This window comes from Dicentrarchus labrax, unplaced genomic scaffold, assembly GCF_905237075.1.
Source record: "Dicentrarchus labrax unplaced genomic scaffold, dlabrax2021, whole genome shotgun sequence".
Classification (NCBI taxonomy): domain Eukaryota; kingdom Metazoa; phylum Chordata; class Actinopteri; family Moronidae; genus Dicentrarchus; species Dicentrarchus labrax.
In genome coordinates this window covers 1,354,907-1,379,740 of record NW_026136705.1, presented here as the reverse complement: position 1 = coordinate 1,379,740, position 24,834 = coordinate 1,354,907, and the positions used below count along the sequence as shown (strand labels likewise).

Sequence of the window (24,834 nt, the reverse complement as noted above, 5' to 3'; positions counted from 1 at the left end):
TCTTATGTGAAAGTAAAGTTTGGGTCAATCATTGGTTAGACAATACAAGTAATTCCTGACGTTTTGTAGACCAAACAGGGAAATAAACATCAGTTGCAGTCGTAAGAGTAGACATTATTATATTATGTTCATATTAATGATAATATACAAACCATGCTAAAATCGAGTTCTGGAGGATTTTCTTACTTTCAAAATATTCTCTACCTTTAATTTAAGTTGATGACTGATTTCATGGTACTCAATGACACTGAACGAGAATGAGTTAAAATGGTTACAAAGTGAAAGTGAAAATCAAATGAAGTGAAGTTACTTTTCCGAGGTTTAGAGCTTCGTGTGGGTCGTTGAAGGCGGTGAACTCTCTGGGGCTGCCGTACAGGTTGACGAAACATGGACCGAACGTGGGCAGGAAGCCGAGACTGTCATCAACTGCAATGACACAATAGATTCAATTACAAACAAAAAAAAAATGAATGACGAAAATGAAGAAAATTAATTAATTGATTGATTGATTAAAATTATGTTCACAAATTCAGATTCAGAGAGTTTCATCAGAATTAAGCCAAGATGGAAACAGTTATGAGTTTAAAGGTGAGTGGAAACATCACAAAAATGAAGTGAAACAGTTGAATTTTGACCGTTTCACTGAAAATAAGAGAGGATGGTGGACGTACTGCCAGAATGGACGGTCCGTGGAGTCAAGTCATCTGAATGCGTAGAGAGGAAGGATGGTTCAGAGTCAGACAGAAAGGAAACAGACGTCTTTGAACGACCACTCAATCCCAAACAGATGCACTCAACACAAAACCCTGAATACTCGTACTTGTTTCAAGTAAGTTACTAAGTTACATGTGAAGTATGTGAATTGTTCTGTAATTCAGGAGCTAAAGCTTTGAAAAACTAAAACTGGTGAGGCCCTTTAAGATTTAAAAAAAATACTACATGTTGCACCTTTAAGTTTTGGACTTTAATGTTACCACACAGCCACCAAATCAGCAAAATACGGGTTATTATTGGCCATTCTCTCTCGTTTGTGTTGGACATTCAATAAAATCCAATCAAAATACAACTTAAAGACCTATTCTTACTTGTTCGGCCACGGTGACCCTGAATAAAGCTGCCAGATGTTTCCAAGACAAAGAAGAAATGTCACACACACAGTGAGCAAAACTCATGCATGCCGTCTTCAAATGGGTCAAAAGACTGTGAGGACCGAAAACTCAAGCAGCGTCAGTGTTCAGCACCCAAACAAGTTAGTCTTCATGCACGTCACTGAAAAGTAGAAACTCCATGCTTTGTTATGTTCCTGAAACCACAGATCCGTCTGCTGGTTCAACACCTGAGATTTATAGATTCAAATCCAACTCTCAGTTCTCACACAAGACTTCATCACTAAAGGGCACTGCACACTAAGTCTGTATTTTCTTTCCAAAACCTTTGTCGGTCACTAAAGGAACAGGTTTGATTTTCTGGAGGAAAAGGAGGTCTTGCAGGAGAAGACAGCTCCTTTATCAGCAGGTGAAACTCTCCTTGTTCTTGACACCTTGTACCCAATATTTCCTTTTTGTACTTTCAAGTGAGAGGACCACAATATTATCCTCATTGCTTGACGACTCAGTTTTTTATTGGATCACAGATTTAAATTTAAAAACAGACATGGTGCGCACAGACTTTAACTATTGAATTGCAAATGGATGCACACTGAGTTTATCTGAACTGTTTCTGTTCTCCATATCACACCAGTACAGTCCTGTTCTGTGAGCTTAACTGGGTCAGACTGGTCTAATTAAAAGCAACACTCTAGGACCACACAGCTCAAAATACAAAGTCTGCAGTCAACCTTGACCACACAGAGTCACTCAAAACTGATGACTTAAGATACATTTGGAATTTACAGCAACTTTAAGGGGAACTTGGCAACTCTAGTCATTTCTTCGCTGGTTTTCACTTTTGTCATCGCATCCTTTCTCAACGAGCTCCCCCTACAGCTCTGGGACGTATATTTCACAAAACTGTCGTAAAAAAACTCACTTGCGGCACCCTCCTCCCCCTTTCTACCGCTGCTGATGTGCATTTGTTGCCTGGCAACTTTTTCGTGTGGAGCAATGTCTACTGAGGTGGGTAATACATTATACACAGTCTCATAGAACATTGCGTTTATGTGGCATTGCCGTAAAGCAGTTTGTGTTTCTCGCTCGTTCTCGCTTCTCACAATACTTCCTATTTCCAACTTAACAGGACAGTAGTCCCAAAGTTGCAAGGTTGGTTTTCCGCCTGGGGACGCTAGGGGGAGCGGGGAAAGTCACCATTAACACCGGAACAGGCCACTTAACCATCCAATAGTTGCCAAATTCCCCTTTAAGAGGCTGATCGCCAAAAAGATAAAACCTCGATTTCTTTGAGTTGGCTCACGACTTTCATCAGGTTTTTTTCCTTCCAAAACCTAAAACATGATTGAAACATATTTTTCATGTGCAAGACTAACAGAAGACCTGCTGGACTGTCAGTGCTATGCTTTAGCTAAGTTTAATAATCAGAAATGTCAGCACTCGAATTCATTGGCTCTGGTTGGTTGTGTTTGTAGACATCCGCCTGACATCTGCAGACAGCTGCTAGTTAGCATTAGCTACAGAACAGGTAGAGATCAATCCAACGTGTTCCAGACTCGAAAGGTAACTTACCGACCTACCAACCAGTCTGGAGTTTCACTGAAAGTTTCAAATGTAAACTAATAAATCTTTACCCTTGGATTCATGTGACTTTGGTTTCACAAATCCAGTTTGTTTTAACAATTAACAAACTGAACCAAACCAGACGAGACAAAAACCAGCCAATTCTAGTCTAAACCAGTCCAAATCAACCTGGTCGGGTCCAGTCCAGTTCAGACCAGTTTCGACTAGTTACTTACCATCTATGTCTCCTCCGGGTGCCGAGATCTTAGACATGCAGAGGTGGGTGGTGCCGATGACATCGTTGTGACTGGCTCTGTCCCTGGAAGGAGGAAGTAAGAGAAAAACCCAAAGCTCGGACAGATTATTTTAAAGCCAAATGGTGACATGAATTAAAATGTAGCACTATAAACCAGAGGTTTTCAAACTGCCCAGGAGGGCCGTGGGAGAGTTGAAGGAGGAGTTGTCCGTACATTCATGGATACATTACAACCAGAAATTGCTAATAGCTAATTCGGCATACTTTTAATGGTGCCAGAATGTAAACAAATCTTGTTCAAATCAAAGTTGTAGACCACAGCTTAATGCAGTTGTCTTGATCTCGTCAGGCTTTGGAAACCCCTGCTCTAAACTAAAGACATACTCTAAGTTGCTGTTATATTTAGTTAGTTTGATCAAACAAAATGTCAAAATAAAGATATATATCAGCAAGAATTCACCAGTCCAGAATTCTGATCCTCATCTTCTCACACATGGAGGGAAACTGGAGGAGAAAAGAAAGCATGAAATGTATAATGGTCCGTCTCGGTAGCACAATATAATGTTGCATTCACTGTTTGTGTGTCTCACCCTAATAGGCAAGCTCAGACTCTGGTTCCACTGTGGATTTGCATTTTTCTCCAGAATCTTTGTGCAGACCTGAAAAGAAAGAAAAGGCAATACATCTTAAATGGTTAGGTTCTGTATTTAATGTTGAGTTTTGGATGAACAGCTGTCCGGATCAAATGACTTTGATGGAAGTTGTTGGAAGTCATACGCACAGTTTTGCCCGCAAAGTGGATCTCCACCAGAGGATCCACCAGGTTCTTCCTGTTGCTGTCAAACCCAAGAATCTGCCTCATCCCATCCATGAAGGCGTCGTCCACTGCAGACAAGTCAAGAAACATTAAAAAACTCTCAATCTTTGCCTTTTAAGCAAGTGAATAAACAATAAACACACACTAGAGACTGACTTTGTGGCAGGTCTTCAGCTCTGAAGATCCTCAGGGTAAAAGTGGCTCCTCTCAGAGACAGACCGGCCGGTCTCAGCAGGTTTCCTTCTATGTCTTCTTTGTCCTCCACACCCTCGCGTTTATCAGCCTGGGATACACACACACGGATACAAATGCTTTCATATATTAATGCAAAAAACACCTGCATTCATTAAGAAACATGGAATATACAATATACTGTAAAAAAACAGAGGTGGGACCAGTAAGTAAGTAAGTTTCAAGTCTTTTTGTATATTGTTGAAGTTAACACATTTAAACTGGTTAAACTGTTTACAGTTTGTCCAAAATAATTGCGGTTCACGTTTCTATCACAATATTCATCAAAATACAATGGTAGCAAGATCAAGCCGGGCCTTCGGGGGCACCGGTGCTGTCTCGCTAATCTTGTTTCATCCAGTCAAACTCACCGGTGGCTCATCTCCAGCTGCCAGAACCATCAGGCTGACCTTCAGGTAACCTTTGACCCCAGCAGAGAGGTCGTCGGGGTCACACAGCAGCAGCCATTTCCTCAAGAAGCAGTGTCCTAAAGAGAGGAGGGGCGGGCTTAAACTCAGGACCTTCAAACTAACCAATAATGTACTGGAAGCAAGAACTCTCTGAGCTCTGAACTTGAAGTTAAGAAATTAAAATTAGAGTCCTCTATACACACAAACACCACAAATCACCCATTAAACACAGAAAAGTAAACTCACTGTGCTCGTTGTAAACGGTGCCCACATCCAACTGTAAAAAATATCACAAGATTTTACATTGTTTTGCTTTTTATTTTGCTTCTTTTCTTGGCTGAATGTCCCAGAAATCCTGATTACAGAACAAACAGCGCACTAGTCGGTATAATCAAACTTACTGATTTGAATGTTTATGATATACTGAAGGATGAAGAAATGTTCCTACTTTTTAAGCTAAATAAACTATTTAAAAATCCTCTCGGATTAGCTTGAAAATGCATCGTCGCAAAGCTGAAGTTGACTTTTTAGAGACAAATAATTCTCAAACATATGATGATCTTATATAATATGATGCATTGGCTGTAGATTAAACTACCCAAAAGTATATAAAGTAGTTTAACTTTATACATCTACAGCAGTAAAATGCAACATACACATTAATGTAGCTGTAATATTAATCCAAAAACATCAGATATAATAGTAAAACACTGACAGGGAACATTTTATAGCTACTTTTACTCATGAAAAGTATCTGTTTGTCGATTGGAAAGTTTACCTTGAATTCGCCGATCACAGCATCAGTTCTGAGTGAGCGAGAGTCACACACCTGTCAGGGAAAGAGAGAGAGTTTTATCAAAAGCAACTAACACAGCAGGAAAAGATCACTCAGGAATATTATGAAAGAAACAAAATGGAAGTTAAAGAAAATCCAACTCACAGTGATGAAGATGGGTTCATCAAACAAGTCTGATGGAGTCTCAAAGAAGTTCAGGAAGAATGTCTGTTTGACGGAGAAAGATATTTAACTCAGTTACACTCACTGTTGTCTGGCACATTATTTTAACTTTCAGATCTTTCTTGTTTACCTCGTCAAAGACTGGGTTGTTGCCCTTTCTGATGCGGGTCCTCTTGGTCTGCCCGGCGACCGTTACCTTGACAACAGGCTTGATGTTGATGCCCGGCAACTGTCGTCCCTCGATGACCCTCACACGAACCTGGACAGGGAGAGCATAAGCATATATAAGGTGTATAAAAGTAACTTTTTTAGTGACATTCAGCACATTAAGTGTGTAGTATCTAAGACAATACATTCATTATCTGGAATAATCATCATGAATTGATCAGGTAACGATGTGTTCGAAGGCCTCTGTTTTAATGGTTCCCAGTCTGTTTGAGAAATCATTTTCCAGGACATTTTCATGACAATACAGGACAGCACATCACAAACTGTCATATACTTTACCAGTAGGGGGACACATTCAACCAGCCATTTTTATTCTCCCTTTTTTTAATAATGTAAATTTGATCATTAATAGGCTGTATGCATGTAGATATGACAGTCTGCAGCATTTCCATAAGGCTTCTCTGAGAAGAAAATAATAGACAACGCCAGGGGGCTTTTTTTGACTGGCGGGACATGAAGTGTGTGTCTCAGCTTTCCAGTTCTGCATTTCCAACACTGTTTATGGACTCCAGTATGCATAAATATTAAAATATACTAGGATAAAATAACACATTTATACCACATAGAAAAAAACTGCATGGTTCTTGCCCCAAAACTGTTTGAATTAGTATAAAGTGTCCCATTTTCATTCAGATATGTTGAGGTTAGAGATCAAGGGATCCCTTTGAAAATGGCCGTCTGCAAAATTTAGCCAAAGTGTTATGTAGCTCCCTTCCCAACATGATAGTATGACATGGTCCATGAATTCACTCCTACTCTGAAATGCAGTGTGGGATAAAAGAGGTGAAGATAGATTTCAGGGGTGGCAAAAGAACACTTCTTATTTAAAAAAAAATCAACTTCTTGTAGGACTGATGACGTTTCTAAACTCCAGGCTATGACCCTGCATGCTACCTGTATGTCCTGTGGTTTGTTTGGCAGTGGTTTGTTCTGACTGCTGGCTCCTCTCCTCCTCTTCCTCAGCCCTCCGTGGGTGTTGTAGGATGGCGGCGAGCGTTTAGGTGTCTGGGCAGTGGGCGATTCATGGCCTGAGGGCCCCTGAGGACCGATGATGACCATGGAGCGTCCGTCATCGGGTCCCTGGTCCTCTGTCGGCTCCAGCATCATCATACTCTCTGTATCCTCCTCACCCAAAGTGTCCTGAGAAATCACTGCACAGACAGACAGGTTGACAGAAACTCGTCCCAGAAGGAAAATACAGAACAAGCCAATACAAATCCACTATAAACTAATTATATTACATGTGACTGTGTCCAGCTCTACATTGGGGTTGTTATGGGCCAGAGCCTCTGGCTGGTGAGGAGGCTGGAAGACTGGAGCCATTCCTGGAGGAGGAACGTAGGAAACCTGCAGGGTGAGCGTGGCCTAGTGGAGACAGAGAGCACAGTTGTGATGATTTTAAATCAGTGTTGGTAAAGAAAGAGCAAAGGACAGGAGCTCAGTGTATGAAACAGACAACAAAACGGGGCTGTTTGATTCTACATGAAGCTATAGTTTCCAAAAAGTGGATGGATTATGGAGCTACCAAAGTAATTCCCACTGAGTTCAGTTGGGAACACGCTTGACCCTGAGCAATCCTCTACTATTCAGCAGAAGTTGCAGTGTACTGTTGTTACAGGGTGTGTGGACCAGTAAAAGGTGTAGTCTTCTGCAATTTCCTTTAACAGGAAAAAGCAACTTGAGTGATATGCTGTAATGTTTCTGTAAACAAAGATATTAGAGTCTGTGTGTACAGTAGCCACAATATCTGTTCAACAGGTTTATGGTACAGTCAGGTACTCTTCGTCGTGCAGCTCATGTGGAGTGAAGTGTTGGGTTTAAAGAACTACTTAACCCGTGAAGTGAAGTCTTAAGTTAAAACTACCATCCTCCGTGTTGTGTGTGTGTGTGTGTGTGTGTGTGTGTGTGTGTGTGTGTGTGCGCGTGACATCAATAAGATCCACTCTGACATTGAGAGGAAGTGTTTGTTTTGGGTTCAGGAAAGGAGGATGGGAAAAAAAATGTTGTTTCATCTGCTGCTCGATAACAGAAGATGACAACAGGTGTCACCCAACAAAAAAAGAAGAAAAAGACAAGCAGTGTTTAAACACTCATATTTCTTTTCAAAAACATGTACAAAGGCAGCCCAACACAAAGTATGTTGGGCTATATAGAGAGAATGTGCAGCAGTCAACAGCTGACTCAGATTATCCATGTTAAATGCAACTTAATGGTTGTCTAAATCCGGATCAATGCCAACACTTACTGATCGGCCAGATTCAATCAAAATCCACCCCGAGAGGAAGAAAGACCACAAATAAAGTTGATCTTATTCTGTCAGTTAGCCACTTTTCTGTATAAAATGAATGTAACTGTGTAACCTGTGAATTATTGTATCATATGTGAGTTAGAATTTCTATTTAATTACCTTTGATTGTTCAAAACCGAGAGGTTTAATTGTTTAGTTAGTATATACACAATACTTTTCAAAACCACCACAGTCCGTTCAGGGGATCGCTGCGGTCAGATGCTGAGACAATTGAGTCTTAAATTTAATGTTCCTAAAATATCAAAGTGATGTTTGTGCAACTGTTTCCAACAAACAAACTGAGTTCCAGCATTTTTATAGAATCAAGTGTTTTGTTTTCTTGTTATGATCTCAGCTAGTTTATTTTACTACTTTATTCCAGCTACTTAAACAAGGGAATTAAAGAGCAGTGGAACAAGTTGAATAACTGTGTTAAGGCAGATATTTTTTTGTACTTTCAGTATAAATCCTACTACTATTTAATTAGATTAAAAGTGATAAAAATGAGAGAGAGACTGAGAGGTGTGTGGTTGTTATTCTGCTCTGACTCAGGAAAGTCTGGATCTATTTCAAGATCCAGACAGGAAACTCTGATTTATGATTTGTCATTGCTTCATGATACAATGAGACTGTAAATCTATGTGTGTGTGTGTGTGTGTGTGTGTGTGTGTGTGTGTGTGTGTGTGTGTTGAGCTCACCCCTGTGTTGTTTCTCTTGGTGTCCAGCAGGGAGACGGTGAAGGAGGCGGCGAAGTTGGGAGAGTTGAGCACATCTCTGAGAGACAGCCGGGTTTCCCCCAGAAACCTAAACACACACACACACACACACACACACACACACACACACACACACACACACACACACACACACACGTAAAAGTGTGTATTTGGTACATGAGTACATTGTATTCAGCACATGTGCAGTATTGTAATATAGGAATAATATCGGGATCTTCTGATCATATATACAGATTATTTTTGTGATATGGACATAACATAACTCTAGTTTCTGCAATAATCAGGTTAAAATGAGATTCATTCATAACATGCATGTGGTCCCTTGTTTGCAAGTTACTACTAGTTATTTCTCTCAAAAGTAATGGAATTACTTTACCAATTACTGCATATAAAAGCAATTAGTTACTAGGTAAATAACTTTTCCATTACTTTTAAATGTTTCCTCCAATTCTCTTATTAATGCACACAGCTCAAGACCACCAGAGGGCAGCGACGAGCAAGTAATACTTATTGTCTTGGTTAGTAGACGGGAGGGTTCAGTAGAAAAAGACCCACACGGACATTAACATTAACCGAGCTTTGCTACATTAGCTGGTGAATAAATAATTGTTATTGATGAATGAACTGAGCTGTCTCGGGCCACCGTAAGGTCCGATGACGTTAGATTATAAACCAGAAAATCAACGTGGCAACGCTCACATGCGTCTGCTGTCTGCTGCAGTTGTCCACTATTTTCAGGTAAGACAAATGTAACAAGTATTTGAGTTATTTCATTTAAAAAATGTAATTAGTTACCACCAAAAGTAGTGGAATTACTGTAACACACTACTTTATAACACATTAATCCCGACACTGAGAATGACTCACCTTTAATATAAACAAACAATATTAATACATTCATGCTTGTGCAGCAAACCAAAGCAAAGAGGTCACACTCTGGTCTGAATGGATCAATAAATCAATCGACGCATCAGTTGGTCAATTGGTGGAAATATGAGTGAATAAATACTGGACGGCCACAATGAGAGGATGACCCGATTCTTTCATGCCTGCCCCCTCCCTCCCTCCCCCATCCTCCTCCCTGAGGGAACTCCAACATGTTTGACATCTTGATGAAGCGGAACGACCCAAAAATAACCATCTGAAGGGGTGTTTTTCATAACACAAACAACTCGTGGGCCACGCCCCTGTCTGTGTCCTGAGTTTGGTCCGATCCATCTGCTACGTCTCAGTCTGACAATGGCCGAAGTTCTTATCTCAATTCCTGTGCGCTCTGAGCTCTGCGACGGATTTATATACGATTGACAATTCAAGTGCAAACATGGAAAGAATGTATGAAAATGTGCCGATGAGATCAGGAAGTTTAACCAAAATAACTAGACTTCAAATCAACAGAAGTGATAAAACTAACACATCGCAATAAAAGAGAGTTAACGTAAAGTAATCCTCCAAAAAGGTGCACTTAAAATCGTGCAGTATTTTAAGTTTTAGGGATTTAATTCCAGTTATATCATTAACCAAAATGTAAGCCAGTGCTATAATGCTGTATAGCTCAGGATTTCAGTGTATTAATCATCATATCCCCATTTATGCATCCAAATAATTCTTAATAATCCCCCAAAGTGTAAAGATTTTATTATACATTGTTTTTATCGTCCATTAGCTGTTTTGACAGGTAATGTAATCATTTGCTTTAGTGGAAGAAAACTTGGTGGTAACATTTGTATAAAGACGATTAAAGAACCTCAATTAACTGAATGGAATTTGTACAAATTAACTTAACCCAGGTTTAAATTGTTAATAAAGTTAATAAACTTAAAAGGTTTCCTCAAACAGTTTGAGTTGAACAAACTCATTAGGTTTGAAAGTGCAATGAATGATTCAGGGGAACACCAGAGTTATATATAAAGTGTATCCTGTGGGGAACAATAATATTTGTACCAAATGTCACAGCAATCCATCCAATAGTTGTCGAAACATTTCACTCAACAACCAATGACAGCCTCAAGGTGGCACTGGAGGAAAATTCAGGGTCAAGGCCATTATGATTCAGCCTCGGGGGACTATAAACGCTTGCAGAAAATCATGTCAATCAATCCACTAATTGTTGAGATATCTCAGCGTAGTAGACCTCACTAACAAAAAGAACATTTATGTGTCAAAAATGATTTTGTGTGTTTTATTTTGTCCAATAAAAATGACAATTTGCAGGTCATTTCTGTATTTTTACTGCAACGCAGTCACTGGATGTACAAGTTCACACGCACAGCAGTCAATACCTGTTTCTCCCCATCTTCTCATGGTCCTTGACGACACAGTGCAGCTCTGCTCCAGAGTCCAGAGGAATCCCCTTCAGGTCCCATTCAAATCCCTGAACAGAACCAGGACAGCAAACAGCATTAGAAGAAAATGGATTTTACAAGAAATAAAATGTGTTTTCACAGTGGAGAGGTTCAGGGAGCCAAACAGCGCCAACAGAAAGGGTCGTCATTTTACTGTAAGTGAGGTAAATGCATTTATCTAAAAGAGGCACTTGGTGTAAGCCGTATTCGGATCCTTTAGTAAAAGCACTGCCTGAAATGGGCCTGTAATGAGAACCAGCACGGTAGAAACCTTTACTTCTAACGGTGTACCAGGAGCTCCAGTGAGCATACCCACCACTGAGGTGACCAAGGTTTCAGACTTTGGTAGTTTCTCCAAGCGGTATACAATAAAAGTTGTGAAATAATTGCCTAAAAATAACTTTACTTTGATGCTTTGATGCATATTCTCCTTTCTAAAACCCCGTGTAGAGCAATGCTTGTGAGGTAACTGCGTTGTGTGTAACTACATATAGGGTACTGACATCTTCTTTGGTCCAATTCAGGCACTGGGTAAAAGTAAAATATGCAAATATGTAGCTGTCTAAATGGCAAAAAATGAACTAGAGTTTGTGTACAGGAGGACGTACCTCGTTCCAAACAGGGTTAGGGTTGTTCTTGATGACCTTTGTCTTCTTCTTAGACCCTGAAAAAAATGGAGGAACAGGAACATCAAGAGTTAGACAGTAAAACATTAAGACCTCAAAGAAATTCTGTCTTTATTCTGGAGCCAAATATAATAAACAGCAACACAGCAAGTAAAGGATGTCGAATTTCTGTTTCAATTACAATTCTAATGTTAAAAAGAAATCCGGCTAAGTGTCCTGGTATGGGAGCTATCCTTGGGCTAACCATGACTCAGCGAGCAGAAAATAAAATGTGCAACCACTTGACCTTTCACACACACACACACACACAGTGGAGCAATTAGTTTTCTGTGTGTGTGTTATCTTTCTGTGGCTTCCTGTAACATGGAGTTCTGAGCTCTAAATTTCCTGTCTGTCGGGCTCTCTGACAGGAAGTGGGGTATAAAAACGGACCAATGAGGATTCACCAGTTGCTGCTTAAGGGCTCTGAGAATGAGGTACACACACACACACATAGAGGACCACTATCATCATTTCCACTAGGTTTTGATGAATAAGAGGAATAAAAGCAGACACACACACACACACACAGATTGAGATGTTCTTTCCAGATGAACGGAAACAGAGACAATGACTATTGTCTGATTTTAGCAGCTGCTCATTAATTTCCAGGGAATGACCACTGGACGGAGTCTGGAATAGACGAACAAGGGTCTGCAGCCATGCTAGCCGCTCTGTGAGGTCTGGCACAGCGGTGCTTTGAGGTAAATGCTAAGGCAACATGCTAACATGCTCACACTGACAGTAACATGATGGTATTGAGCGGGTATGTAGCATAGTAACATTCGGTTAATAGCACTAAATGTTTTTGAGTTTCGCAGGAATTTGGTCAGAAACCAAACGAAAGTTATTAATATCTGAACATCACGGTGGTCAGAGGGTTGCAGAAGTTACGGGACGTTTGTTTGACGCGATGAAGCATCTCAATCTGCGAACAAAACCCAGAGATTTGTGGTTCCAGCCGGCAATGTCAGTCTGTGCTGTGAAATATTTCTTTTATTTGACGGATTATTGGTGCAACGTTTGGCACAGATCCTTTTACCTTTAAGGTTAATAAATCACTCTGAGCAGCCAGCCACTCTGTCATACTGTACTATAGTATACTACATTGAGTTGATATGTTAAACTGTTCAATACTATAATATATTTCTATTATTATTACTAATATTCTCTGTTTATAGAGAAGTGGATGAGAGGGAGGCTGAAAGCACTCACACACTCACTGCACAGGCTTATTATATTGTATTTTACTGTTTATAGTGTTTATATTTTATTGTATTTTGTGGCATTATATTCTATTTTTCTTCAGTATTCGTACTACATTTGAATTTCCTTACTGGGGAAACATCTTACACATCTTATATTTTCACATTTTTACCTATAAGTACAGATATATGAATATCTTTATGTACTTTTTTCTGTCTTTGTGCAGCTGCAACAACCAAATGTTTACTCTGGTGATCAAACAAGGCTACATCTTATCTTAAAACCGATCCACATATCTAAAACAACCGTGATACATCACTGATAGAAACATCAGCCTGGAGATTATTTACTTTAAAAAGTAAAAAGTGTGTGAAATAACAGGAATTGACACTTTGCCAGAAATCAGTGGTGGTACACAAACATGAGGCCTCATCCACAGACTCGCTGATTAACACACACACACACACACACACACACACACACACACACACACACACACACACACACACTCAAATTCTTCTTCTACTTAAACACACCCAGAGAATGGTTGTTTGCTTTCCTGTTTTCCCCACAGTCATCACCCAATGTGAGAACACACACACCAGTTTACCTTTACACACACACACACACACACACACACACACACACACACACACACACACACACACACACACACACAAACAAGTATGTTCTCACACAAACACACCCACACAAATACCTACGTAAGTGTACCTCCGTTCTTGGACGATATCTTAAAAAACACCTCCACCCTTCCACAGAGGGGTCGAGAGGGCAGGCTGTATTTGTGGACTTGTAAGAGTGTGTGTGTGTGTGTGTGTGTGTGTGTGTGTGTGTGTGTGTGTGTGTGTGTGTGTGCGTGTGTGTGTGTGTGTGTGTGGTTCCCAAGAGTTGATATCAGAGCTCGCATCTCGGAGACAGGAAGTGGCACAGCATTCACTTCCCGGTTGGTTCAGCTTGGCACAGTTTCTGTCATGAGCTGAGAATAGAACAAACTGTGACCCACGGAGCAGTGAAACACGTAAGGGAAAGCTAAGTTTAGATGTGTGTGTGTGTAGGTGAGTGTGTGTGTGTGTGTGTGTGTGTGTGTGTGTGTGTGTGTGTGTGTGTGTGTGTGTGTGTGTATGTGTGGCCAGTCCAAAGGGATCTAAGGTATGAAGTTAAGTTTTTTTGGTTGGTTCCCACTTTTAAAAAGACGCTTTCTTGATATATATTTATAGTTTATGGCTTCTTCCCCCGATCGGTAACAACTGAGCCAATCAGAGCCTTTGTTGGGACTAAAGTTAATAAATAAATATAAATATGAATAACATAAATATATAAATAAATAAAGGCAGATAGATCAAAAGGAAAAACTGGAATGTCATAAACATTAAAAGCTTCTTATTATATTGATTTTGAGTGTTTCTTTTACTCTTTAGGAATGAATTCATTAGCATTTTTAAAGTTTAAATTGTATATTAAAAACTAATTCATTAAATTATCTATTATGTAAGCCTAACTAATACATATTTATTGTTCAATGCAACGCAAAACCGCTTATTATATAGATATATATGTATACGTAGATGTTTTTAAAATATATTTATAAGAATATAAAGATATGCTCCTCACACAATTTGTACAAAATATTTATTTTTGTTACAAAAAAGTTAATTTCCTGATAACGTCAACTGATTTACAGCCAGAAAAGTTACTGCAGTAGAAGCATTTTCAATAAAAACACGATGCACGACGTTCAATTTAGTGGACCTTTCTGCTTTATCACTTATTCAACAAGTCTTAAGGAGCTCATACGAGACTGCTGTGTGCGTGCGTGTGTGTGAGTGTGTGTTCATACTATAATTAGCACAGGTCTGGGATGAAGTGGCCAGTTATTATTTCTGGTTTTAATGGAGAACACTTATTGTTCTAACAACATCACTTTGACCGGAAATCCTTCCCTCAGCGCGCAAACACATTTCAGGCTTTTTTGTTTGTTTTTTCCATTAAGGCATTTCACTTTATTTGGAAAGTGAGAGTAGAGAGATAGAGAGAGAGAAAGGGAGTCAGGGGGGAGAAAGGGAAAGACATGCAGCGAGGACACCCTACATGCTGTCACATTTAATCACATACACATGATTGTCATTACCTACACCTGCGGGGACATATGACCACAAACATGATGTAGAGGTGAATGAAAAAGTTTTCACTCATCTGTATCTGCTCTAATATGGTATTGTAACACAGTATCTACCTGGACTGGGAGCTCGAGGGACAGGGGGAGGTTTGTTTACACTACTAGCAATTGGAGAATGAGAACCAGAACTGGACCTGGGTGATAATATATAAATTTATATGTATGTATAGATAGAGATGAATATCTTTGCTGAGCGAACCTGAGGAAGCTCCAGGTGAAAATAAATCACAGTGAAGTCATTCAACGGTGGTTGATATAGAATTTTAACTACGACCTACAAGCACCTGACAGTTGTCGGCTGTGCATGGGGAGTTTTGTTTCCTCGTTATAAATATATATCCATTTAAATAATTAAATTAATATCATAAATCTGCAGTGACTAATCAACTTTTACTAACAACTACTAGTCAACTCTTTTTAGCTCTATAGTTTCCCCAGTTTCCTACAATACTTCCACTAAAACATTCAATCTGTCCAATGTTTTTCTGCAAAAAAAGTATAATTTCTACATTAAAATCCTTAAAAATATGCAAAGTTTTCCTGCTGGACACAAGATGTCTGCTTCATTGTAAAGTCCATTCTCAGTGTTCGTGCACTAGTGGCTTCAAGTTTCTACATCACACTGTACAAGTTGCATACTGAACCATGCATTCTCTCTCAATCACATTGTCTCTCTTTTCTTTCTCTCTCCTCCCACAACTTCCTTGCTTTTTTATCAACTGTAATTTCTATAAATGGACATGGTATCTGTCTTCTGGCGGGGAGGAAACTCTCTCTCTCTCTCTCTCTCTCTCTCTCTCTCTCTCTCTCTCTCTCTCTCTCTGCTCTAAATTCCTTAAGTTGTTGCAACTGAGAAAAAGTTGACTGATCATTACTTTCCCATTTGCCTATATTATTGCCAACAGCAATAAACAAATAAATCACATTTTCTCCAGACCACCCTGAACATTTCATAGCACTTCACCAACATGCAGATGGCGTTTGATTTCAAATATAATCTACATTATGGTTCAACATTTTACAATTTAATTTGTGCCTCCTGCTCCTCACAACAAGTATGGAAGTACAAGCATGTGTGTGATGGCACCAGGAAACAGAGTCGGGACAAAGGCAGGAAGTTAACAGCAGAGCTCACCTCATTAAGAAGGCAGACACTGACTCGTGGAAAGTACAAAAACAAACTGATGGAAAACAAGACCAGGTAGCCAAGTCACCTTCACCTTGTGCCATTTGTCTCCAGTTGAGTTAAACCAGATGCTCATCCAGAGGGGACGTCAGACATTCATCTTGGACTTGAGTGCTGCTGAACTTAGTTGACTTGACTCCCTAAAGATTTGACTCGAGTTCAAGTCTCAAGTTTTGACCTGAAAACTATTTGACTTCATTGTCACTGAACAATAAGACTTCCTCTGACAGACTTGAGACCTGACTTGGACTTGAACACCTGCCCACACTACTACACTGACTCCCAACCAGGGGTACTCGAGGGGCAGAGGTTAAGTGGTACCTGGAGATATACACTCTTAATTTAAGCCCCAAATTTTGATATTAAAGCACCTGTCCAGCTATGGATGTGATGTAAACAGTGACATGAGACTACTCTTGCATATTTCACTCACCCAAGAATGGACCAGTAGTATTTGCACATTGTCACTTAACATATGCTGCTTGACTTCAATCAGTATGAAATTAGCCACAGAAGATCAATACTGGCCCACAGACTAAAGGCTGAAACAACCACATTTACATAATTACACATTTTGAGTTAAGTTGGTCAACTATGTCATGCCTTCGCCATCCTGGGAAAGAAAAAAAGAGCTGGCAGATCACTACTGAATGATGAGCAATAGAGAGGTTTGTATACCCAATGCCTACTGAAACATAACATGTGTATACCCCGCACTACACCACTGTCCAGGAGGATACCTCTGCAGCTGCCAAGAAGATTTTGGAGTACAGCTGATTTAGAATAGATTAAAATCGAATGACAAAGTGATGTGTGTCAGTTGTCACAAGAACCAATAAACCACACCAACCTGAGTCAGATATAACACCTTAATTAGCGTGTTCGCACAGAGAGCGAAGCCAGATTTTCGCGTGATGAGACTTTCAAAGCAAAGACATCATAAAACTTTGAGTACTGATTGAACGAAACCTGAAAACTAACCATGAAGTTGAAAAGTAATGGTTGAAACCTAATAACAGACAATTCCAGGATCCCAAGTCTTTAAATACATGGTAACAATATCAGTGTTCATTCAATTAATAATGTCTCAAAACATCCATTTCAAAATCTAATGAACACAATTGGGAAAATGACGAGTGTTCAATGAAGGGCTATGTGGAAAAGGTTGGGAGTCATCCTGAACTAGTCGATATTTGCAGTTGAAGCCTGTATTTGTACTGCATGTTGCAAAAAAAACAGAAAAACGTCCTAAAATGTCACAACAAAGTTTTTATGTTTGGCTGCGGAGGGAAAAGAATTCTCCAGATATTCTGATAACAGTAAATGATGGAAACGTACTTTAAATTTGGTAAAAACATTGCTTTGTATTTGGCTAAAAAACTTTTATACTTTTATAACAGCAAATATACTAAAATTCAGCCTCAAACTAACTGGTAATCCAACAACAAAAAACAAACACAATGTATTTTCTTTGCCAAATCCTAATTTCTTTTTCTAAAGTTACTTGAGCTACTCCACAATCCTGACAACTACAGACCTAACAGGCATACCACCTGGTACCCATGACTGTGAGGGTTCAACGATGTCTGATTTTGCCGCACAGGTAATGAGCCCCTGAATGTCTCACGATCCTCTTACCTCTGAAGGTGACACTAGCCAGGGGGTCAGAGTGTCTCAGATTGTTGGCTCGCTGAAGAACGCAACGCAACATGGCTGAAAACCTCAGCCGAGTCCAGCCGAGTCCTGAAACCCGCGATGCTCTAAGGACTCGCTCAGAGACAGAGGAAGCAGGTGATTCAGTTCACCAGGTGAGAGCAATCCAGGGCTGAAGGGACGGTTGGTTACATGACCACCGGTGTGCCTGACCACCAAGACTAACAAAGTCCAATGGCAAATAGGGGAGAAAGTGTGTAAAAAAAGCTGTTCTTAGCAAAACAAACGATATCCACTGCTTGAAAGAAGTAAAACCAACTCTTTCAGAGAGTTAAATCAAGTTATTGTGCTATTTTAAAGGATTTTTTTAGTAACTTGGCAAAAATGGAAGTCCCAGCATCACAAAAACATGGTGAAAAACAAATAATCCAAACCGAAACTACAAAATAAAAGCTCTTTTTTCCCCCCCAAGTGCCTTCACAAAGCCGGCTTCGTTCTCTTTCTGACTCTCTCTGGCACACTGGGAGGGAACGAGGGCATCGAGCGAGCATGTCAGGAACAGACACACACCTCACATCCAGAGGAAATCTCAACATTTCCTGTTCTCTTTTCCTCTCTTGTCTCCTGGCTGTTTCCCTATCTTGCCCACATCTTTGCCTCTCCAACATTCTCCACCGCCCTCCAGCTCTCTCTGTCCTCTAATCCCTCTATCTCATTTGGTCGATCTCTGTTTGTGCCTTAGTCTTTAAATCTGGTGTTTTCAGTAAACTGTCAAAGTCTCTGAAGCCCAGTTCTGCCAACAAAGGTGAGCTTTTAATATGATTATTTTGGGAAAAACTGCCTTTAAAAACTCTATAGAACCTACAAAAATGTGCATTACGGATTAATCAATGCTTGTTTAAAAGACAATCAGTCTAAAGTCTAAGTGGCTCCAAAACTTAAAAGGAGGAACGCTCAACATGGACATCAAATTCAAAGACTTTTCAAAGACTCTTCCCTCTTCTTTTGTGGTGAACCTTGGTCGCAATGATTATTTAGGCCTGCTGTGTCATTCAAGATCAAGTCGGGTCAAGAAATCCCAAGATTTTCTTCAGACTGAAAGAACTACAAACACAAATAAAACACATATAAAAAACAAATCAAATCAAGATCTAAATGTATTTTTCTTGAATTGGAATAAGGATTTTTAGACCTGGTCTGAACTACTGGTCGTCTCTGGGGTCTCAGAATATGAGTCAAAACCAGGATCCAGTGGGGAGGAGGGCACTGAGGTCACACACAGTGTACACGGATGTATGAATGACAACACAAGCACAGCGAGAGAGCGCCACCTGCAGACATAAATCCTGTCACACACTCGTACAGTGACGGCCCTGGGCCTTGGGACAGTGTATGTGTTGTTGGCCTGCCACTGTTTTCCTGTTTCAGGTCTCCTTGATCTGTCTGCATCCTCCCACCTCATTGAAGGATTGGTGTCACCTGCTTGGAGCCTTTATAAACTGGGTGATTCCACAGGCCATTCTCGTTTCCCAGTTTGTACATCCTCGCTTCCTCTCCTCCCAGGCACAGATTAGAGTAATGAGAAAGGCCCTGTTGTTTGGTTTTGTATGGTTTCTGATTGTGTTTAGTTTAGCCTTGGTTCCTGTCCTCTTCAGACATCTGAAACCTTAAATTTAAACCTGAAATTTCCCCTTTAGGTGGCTTAAATGTTATGTTTATTCCCATATGTACTGTGCAGCTGTTGAAATTAAATCTGTTGTTCACAGTTATACATCAAATGGAACATTATGGATATCTTGTGCACCCACATTATACTGCAATACAGCCCAATATATAAGGATCATACCTTGGACCATATCTTGTGTGATTGTGACTAGAGGATTTGTACACTGTGAAAGTGGATTGACTGACATGTGTCTAATTTTGGCTGCAAATCAATTCATTTTTATTCTACCTGCTCAGCACCAAACCTCCACAGTTCAAGACTAGCTGGTGAACACAGTGGAGCATTTAACAGCTAAAGAGACATATATTTCTTTTAGGAGTTGGTGGAAGCTAAAGACAGAGCTAAAAGTGAGGGAATACTGGCTTACATTAATCAGTTGGACAGAAAGAACGACAAATGAATGCCAATGTTGCTCCATGTTTGCCTTTTCAATCTTTGATCTTTCGAGATGTTTCTTCTTTAACAGCCTTTAAATGTGATGAGCTCTGAATAGACGAAATGACGCAGCAGTTTTTAAGAGCAGACACAGCAGAGGCAGCGTTGAGCTTTCAGCAGAAGAGTTAAAACAGATTAAATATCAGACATCAGCCAGCGAGGAGACGTTGATGAAACCTGCAGAGACTATTCAGCTGTGCTGTGTTATGTCCCACTTAACGCCAGCAATGGGGGCTTTTCCACCCTGACAACAACACTGGATTTTTATCTTTTTATTTCTGGAACTCTCTTGGAAATACTCTTGATATTTTGGCTTTAAGTAAAGCAGTAGACAGTAAAGAGTGAAAGGAAATGTTGGAAGACAGATGACGTAATAAAGACTCGTAGTTTTGTTTCACCCTTATATGGTTCACATTTAATCCTACTCAACCTCTGGATGACATGAACTTTCTCAAAGCAAATTTCAAATTAGTATAATATATACGTCTGTTTTGTGAAGAGGTTGGATGAGAGACATTTTGAATGAGTTCTTAATTAGGGATAATCAAACAAAGGCTGTGCAGTTATTGAAAAATAACATACATACACAGGCTAATCACGCTGCAAAATTACAGGTGCGTTATTGCTCATAACTGCACAAGATGGAGTATATTATTCCCATTATACCATTACTACTAGTCAGCCATTACTGTTATTTTTTGGGACAATATGTGCTCCCCAATCTCGTCAACCTCAGATTAAATGTTTCCAAAATAACTGGAACTGGTTCTACCTGTTGGTTCGGGTGCCTGAACATAGAGGGAGGGGAACAGCACACATTTATCACAACTAACACTGTTACATTTTTTGCTTTGCACCACATTACCAACTAACTTCAAAAATACGATGTTGTTGATGATGTTTTGCCTATAGCCATGATGAACACTGTAATGCACTCTGATTTCTCCTAATAGAGTAAATGAGGGAAGAAACAGCTTCTGCTTTGTCCATGATTTTTGTATAATGGATAAGTTATTATGCTTGTTCTCATTTGGGATGTATTATTGATAAGACGGTGACCTGAGTGTAAAAACACTGGTATCTTAAGCAACTTAGCAAAAAATAAGTTGAACTATTCATGAAATTGATCAACTAGCGTTACTGATTGTGTGTGTATGTGTGTGTTTGTGTGTGTGTTTTGACACACTGCAGGCACTGCCCTATATTACACAGGGAAACTTTTGTGCTGCAAAAAATGTCATGAGTTCATGACACACTTTTTGTAAGTTAGAAAACTCAGTTCAGTTTCTTCTTTACAGACAGACTGAGCTCTACTGTTGTACTCTGCTGTATTTTACTGTAGTCGGTTGTAGTCTAATTGACACAGTGCAAGAGAAAGAGAAAAAAATGTGGAGAGAGAGCTAAAAAACAAACAAAAGGGATAAATAGATAGATAGCTGGACTTTGACTGTGAATCTGAAAATGAACTTGACTCCCAGAAGAACTCACTGGCCTCCACTAAGATTTACTGATACTGTAAATCTGCATGTTTAAGAGTAAATTCAATCACAAACAGTTAAGTTTGGTAGTGAATAAACTCAGAGGCACAGGAAAGGGGAGTTTATATGCTATAAACAAGAGCTCTGGGAGGATGTCAGACACAGAAGTGCTTTGAGGTAAAAGCTAACATCAGCATGGTAAAATGCTAAGAAAGGACAGTCGCATGCTGATGTTCATCAGGTATCATGTTTACAATTTAGTCATTCTTTAGCACTAAACACAAAGAACAGCTGAGCCTTATATTGGACAAACTAAAAATTTGACCTGATCAAAGTTATCCCTTAAGTTAACCCTGAGAGGGACGTGAACGTGTGCAGCAAATTTCATGACAATCAATCCAATTCAAGAAGTTTCTCCAAAAAAACATCACGGTGGTGCGACAGGAAACATCGTCTGGGAACCATGAAGGTCTTGAAGGTAGTTTTGTTCCGGGCCATAAAGTAGATGTTCAGAATTCACTTCATTAGTGAAGATTTTGACCAGCTGGTGGGACAAAGTTCAAGACCTTTATTTGTCCCAAAACAACAACCCCAACACAGGATGAGACTTACTGATAAAACGAGAGAAAAAAGGCCACCTATACATAACTACACATATTAGAAACCACATATATACATGAGTAAAAGGTCAAGTACGCATTGACTGTGCAGAGTTGAGCAGAAAAATGGCAGTGGGTATGAAAGAGAATTAGTTTTTGCTAACCAGAGGGCTCTAACGTAAAGTGCATCCTCTGGGTACCATGAAAATATGTTTGTTTCCAATCCATAGAGCAGAGGCTGAGATATTTCACCGGATAAGTGAAGATCTTGACCAGCTGGTGGTGCTACATTATCCGTCTTTTAACCAAATCTACCTGTGCGTACTAATTCTGATCAGCCTGGCTTACAGGACCGCCAGCTGACCCACGCAGCTCACCCGCAACTTTTCTTCATCTTCCTTTGGACCGTTGGTAATGTACTGGGCATAGACCGATAGCTCAACAGAGTTAACGGCTAAACAAGGACTATTTAATTACTGTTAATGTTGCTGATGTGTTTTATTCAAGTTACTGTGGTATTGTGAAGTTGATTGGATTAACTGAGGTTACTGTAGTAACTGTAGTCTTTGAGACAGTGCTAAGGTGATGTTGGTTTAATGCTTCACACAGACAACACACACACAAGGGCAGGGATTCAAACCCTCGCGCTTCTTCATGCTCTGTCTCTCACCAACACGTGTTTCATACCCTGGAAAATCTGGTCAGACGACAAAGGCCATAAACGCACACACACACACCCACACCCACCCACCCACCCACCCACACACACACACACACACACACACACACACACACACACACACACACACACACACACACACACACACACACACACACACACACACACACACACACTCCTTTTTCCTCTAGCTTAGTTCCTTTAAGTTTGTATTGTATTTTAGTGTAGTGTATTTTCCTCTGTTTGCTTTTATTATATCTGGTTAATAAATGTTTGGGTTTACAAATGCTGACCTATTTAATTTTGTACAAGAGTGAGTGATACCAACCTCTTCTATCCTAATACGATGATTTTGGTTATAGTTATTAATTTAATTGTTAATCTGATTTCTGAATCAATAGTTTAGTGTATTTTTATGAGACTGATCAATCGATTATTGGTTATCGTTTCCCTTATTTATGGGTGGTGCCCCGAGGATCTTTAATATTAATTCAAGTCATTTTCTGTTATCTTTTGATAATTCTAATTTTTGATAACCATTAATTGATAAAACCAATACAGTTAGACCACTCTAACACCCTATGACGTGGAGCCCGATAAATAAAGTAACCACAAACCACGGCAGCATCGCTTTCAGTTTTGAATACTGCAAAAGGTGCAACATCTGAACATCCTAATAATATACAACTCTATAACTGAACCAAATGTATTGTGTGGTATTGGAGTGAGGGTCTCTTCACCAGAGTGCGAGAGAGAGGCAGAGAGATAGATGACCCCAGAGGATAAGCTTCAGTTTCCCCCCTACATCACCTCTCTTTCTCCCCTCTCTCTCTCTCTCTCTCTCTCTCTCTCTCTCTCTCTCTCTCTGCCCCACCCCAAACAGAGTGAAAGCCATGAAAGAAGACTAGAGGAGTCTTTCCAATAATAACTTCAGCTGTTAGAGAGGGGAGGAGGGGTTCAATTTGTACATGAACTTTATCTCTTTTACCCCAATTTCTCCCTCCCTTCTTACCCAAATCTCCTCTTTTCTTCCTCTCATGGTGTCTCAACCCTCTCTCGCTCGCTCACGCACACACTCACCCACACACTCACCCACACCTACCTTCATATGTGACGGTGCAGTAGGCATCGCTGATGTCATCGTCCGGTGTATGCAGACGCTCTGCGCACAGAATGAACACACGCAGCATGTCTCACAAACACACACACACACACACACAGCAGACGTCTGTTAAATCCCACCGACACACAGCGTGAGGTCCATATATGGGCGTCAGTTCATCCCCCAAAAAAATATCCTTAAAGTGAGGGGAGAGCCATAACAGTGCAAAAGAGGGAGAGAGAGACAGAGAAAGAGTGGACGAGAGACACAGAAGACGAATAGGGACTGGGTAGCAGCTCTCAGCTGTCTCTCTCACCCCTTACCTCTCTCTCTCTCTCTCTCTCTCTCTCTCTCACACACACACACACACACAGAGCAAGCATGGTGCACTGGCTGACTCATGCACACACACACACACACACACACACACACACTGTCCCTTCAATCACAACGGGCTTAAAGGGCCAGCAACACAAACACACACACACACACCTACACACACACACACACACACACACACTCACAGACACACTCATACAGAGGCACACAGTGGCCTTTATTTTCGGGTCACACATGCCTGCACACAATCAACAATCCAAACTCTGCCAACTTAAACCAACACACGTGGGGCGTACACACACACACACACACACACACACACACACACACACTGACAAAGGGCAGGAGTGTGTCAGGGGAAAATGTGCTTGTTGATGCAGATTTGTGCAGCCAGAGAGAGAAAGAGACAACGATGTAAGACAAGGTGTTATGGTGTTATTTCCAAGGGGGTTTTACATACAGGGAGATGTGAATGAATGAATCACATGGTCGAAAACACATCAGCAGACGAACAGTAAGATGTGACTAAGGGCGTGGTCACACACTGGTGGCCATGGAAATACGACCCCGCCACAGTCATTTTCATTGTGCAAGTATGTGCACTGGTGCTGCAGTACTTGAATCCGTTGACTCG

The 24,834-nt window shown here is 40.3% G+C and overlaps 1 protein-coding gene across 12 annotated transcripts in view; it reads right to left on the bottom strand.

Annotated features, from left to right (window-relative positions):
• Positions 1–24,159, bottom strand: part of dysf (dysferlin, limb girdle muscular dystrophy 2B (autosomal recessive)) — a 94,346-nt gene extending 70,187 nt beyond the window's left edge. For 4 of the 12 annotated variants that reach the window (XM_051400032.1, XM_051400038.1, XM_051400037.1 and 1 more), the window contains exons 1-18: positions 23,862–24,159; positions 11,544–11,599; positions 10,873–10,964; positions 8,555–8,660; positions 6,811–6,934; positions 6,464–6,720; positions 5,472–5,600; positions 5,324–5,386; positions 5,162–5,212; positions 4,630–4,660; positions 4,345–4,460; positions 3,899–4,025; positions 3,707–3,810; positions 3,516–3,584; positions 3,386–3,429; positions 2,906–2,988; positions 672–704; positions 311–426 (exon numbers count right to left, since the gene is read on the bottom strand). In XM_051400032.1, coding sequence (XP_051255992.1) covers positions 311–426; positions 672–704; positions 2,906–2,988; positions 3,386–3,429; positions 3,516–3,584; positions 3,707–3,810; positions 3,899–4,025; positions 4,345–4,460; positions 4,630–4,660; positions 5,162–5,212; positions 5,324–5,386; positions 5,472–5,600; positions 6,464–6,720; positions 6,811–6,934; positions 8,555–8,660; positions 10,873–10,964; positions 11,544–11,599; positions 23,862–23,949 — 1,689 coding nt within the window. In that variant the 5' untranslated portion in view covers positions 23,950–24,159. Of the gene's footprint in view, positions 1–310; positions 427–671; positions 705–2,905; positions 2,989–3,385; positions 3,430–3,515; positions 3,585–3,706; positions 3,811–3,898; positions 4,026–4,344; positions 4,461–4,629; positions 4,661–5,161; positions 5,213–5,323; positions 5,387–5,471; positions 5,601–6,463; positions 6,721–6,810; positions 6,935–8,554; positions 8,661–10,872; positions 10,965–11,543; positions 11,600–17,827; positions 18,351–23,861 lie in introns of those variants that run through there. The other 8 variants (XM_051400036.1, XM_051400040.1, XM_051400039.1 and 5 more) reach the window with 3 other exon arrangements.
• Positions 24,160–24,834: the final 675 nt, after the last annotated feature.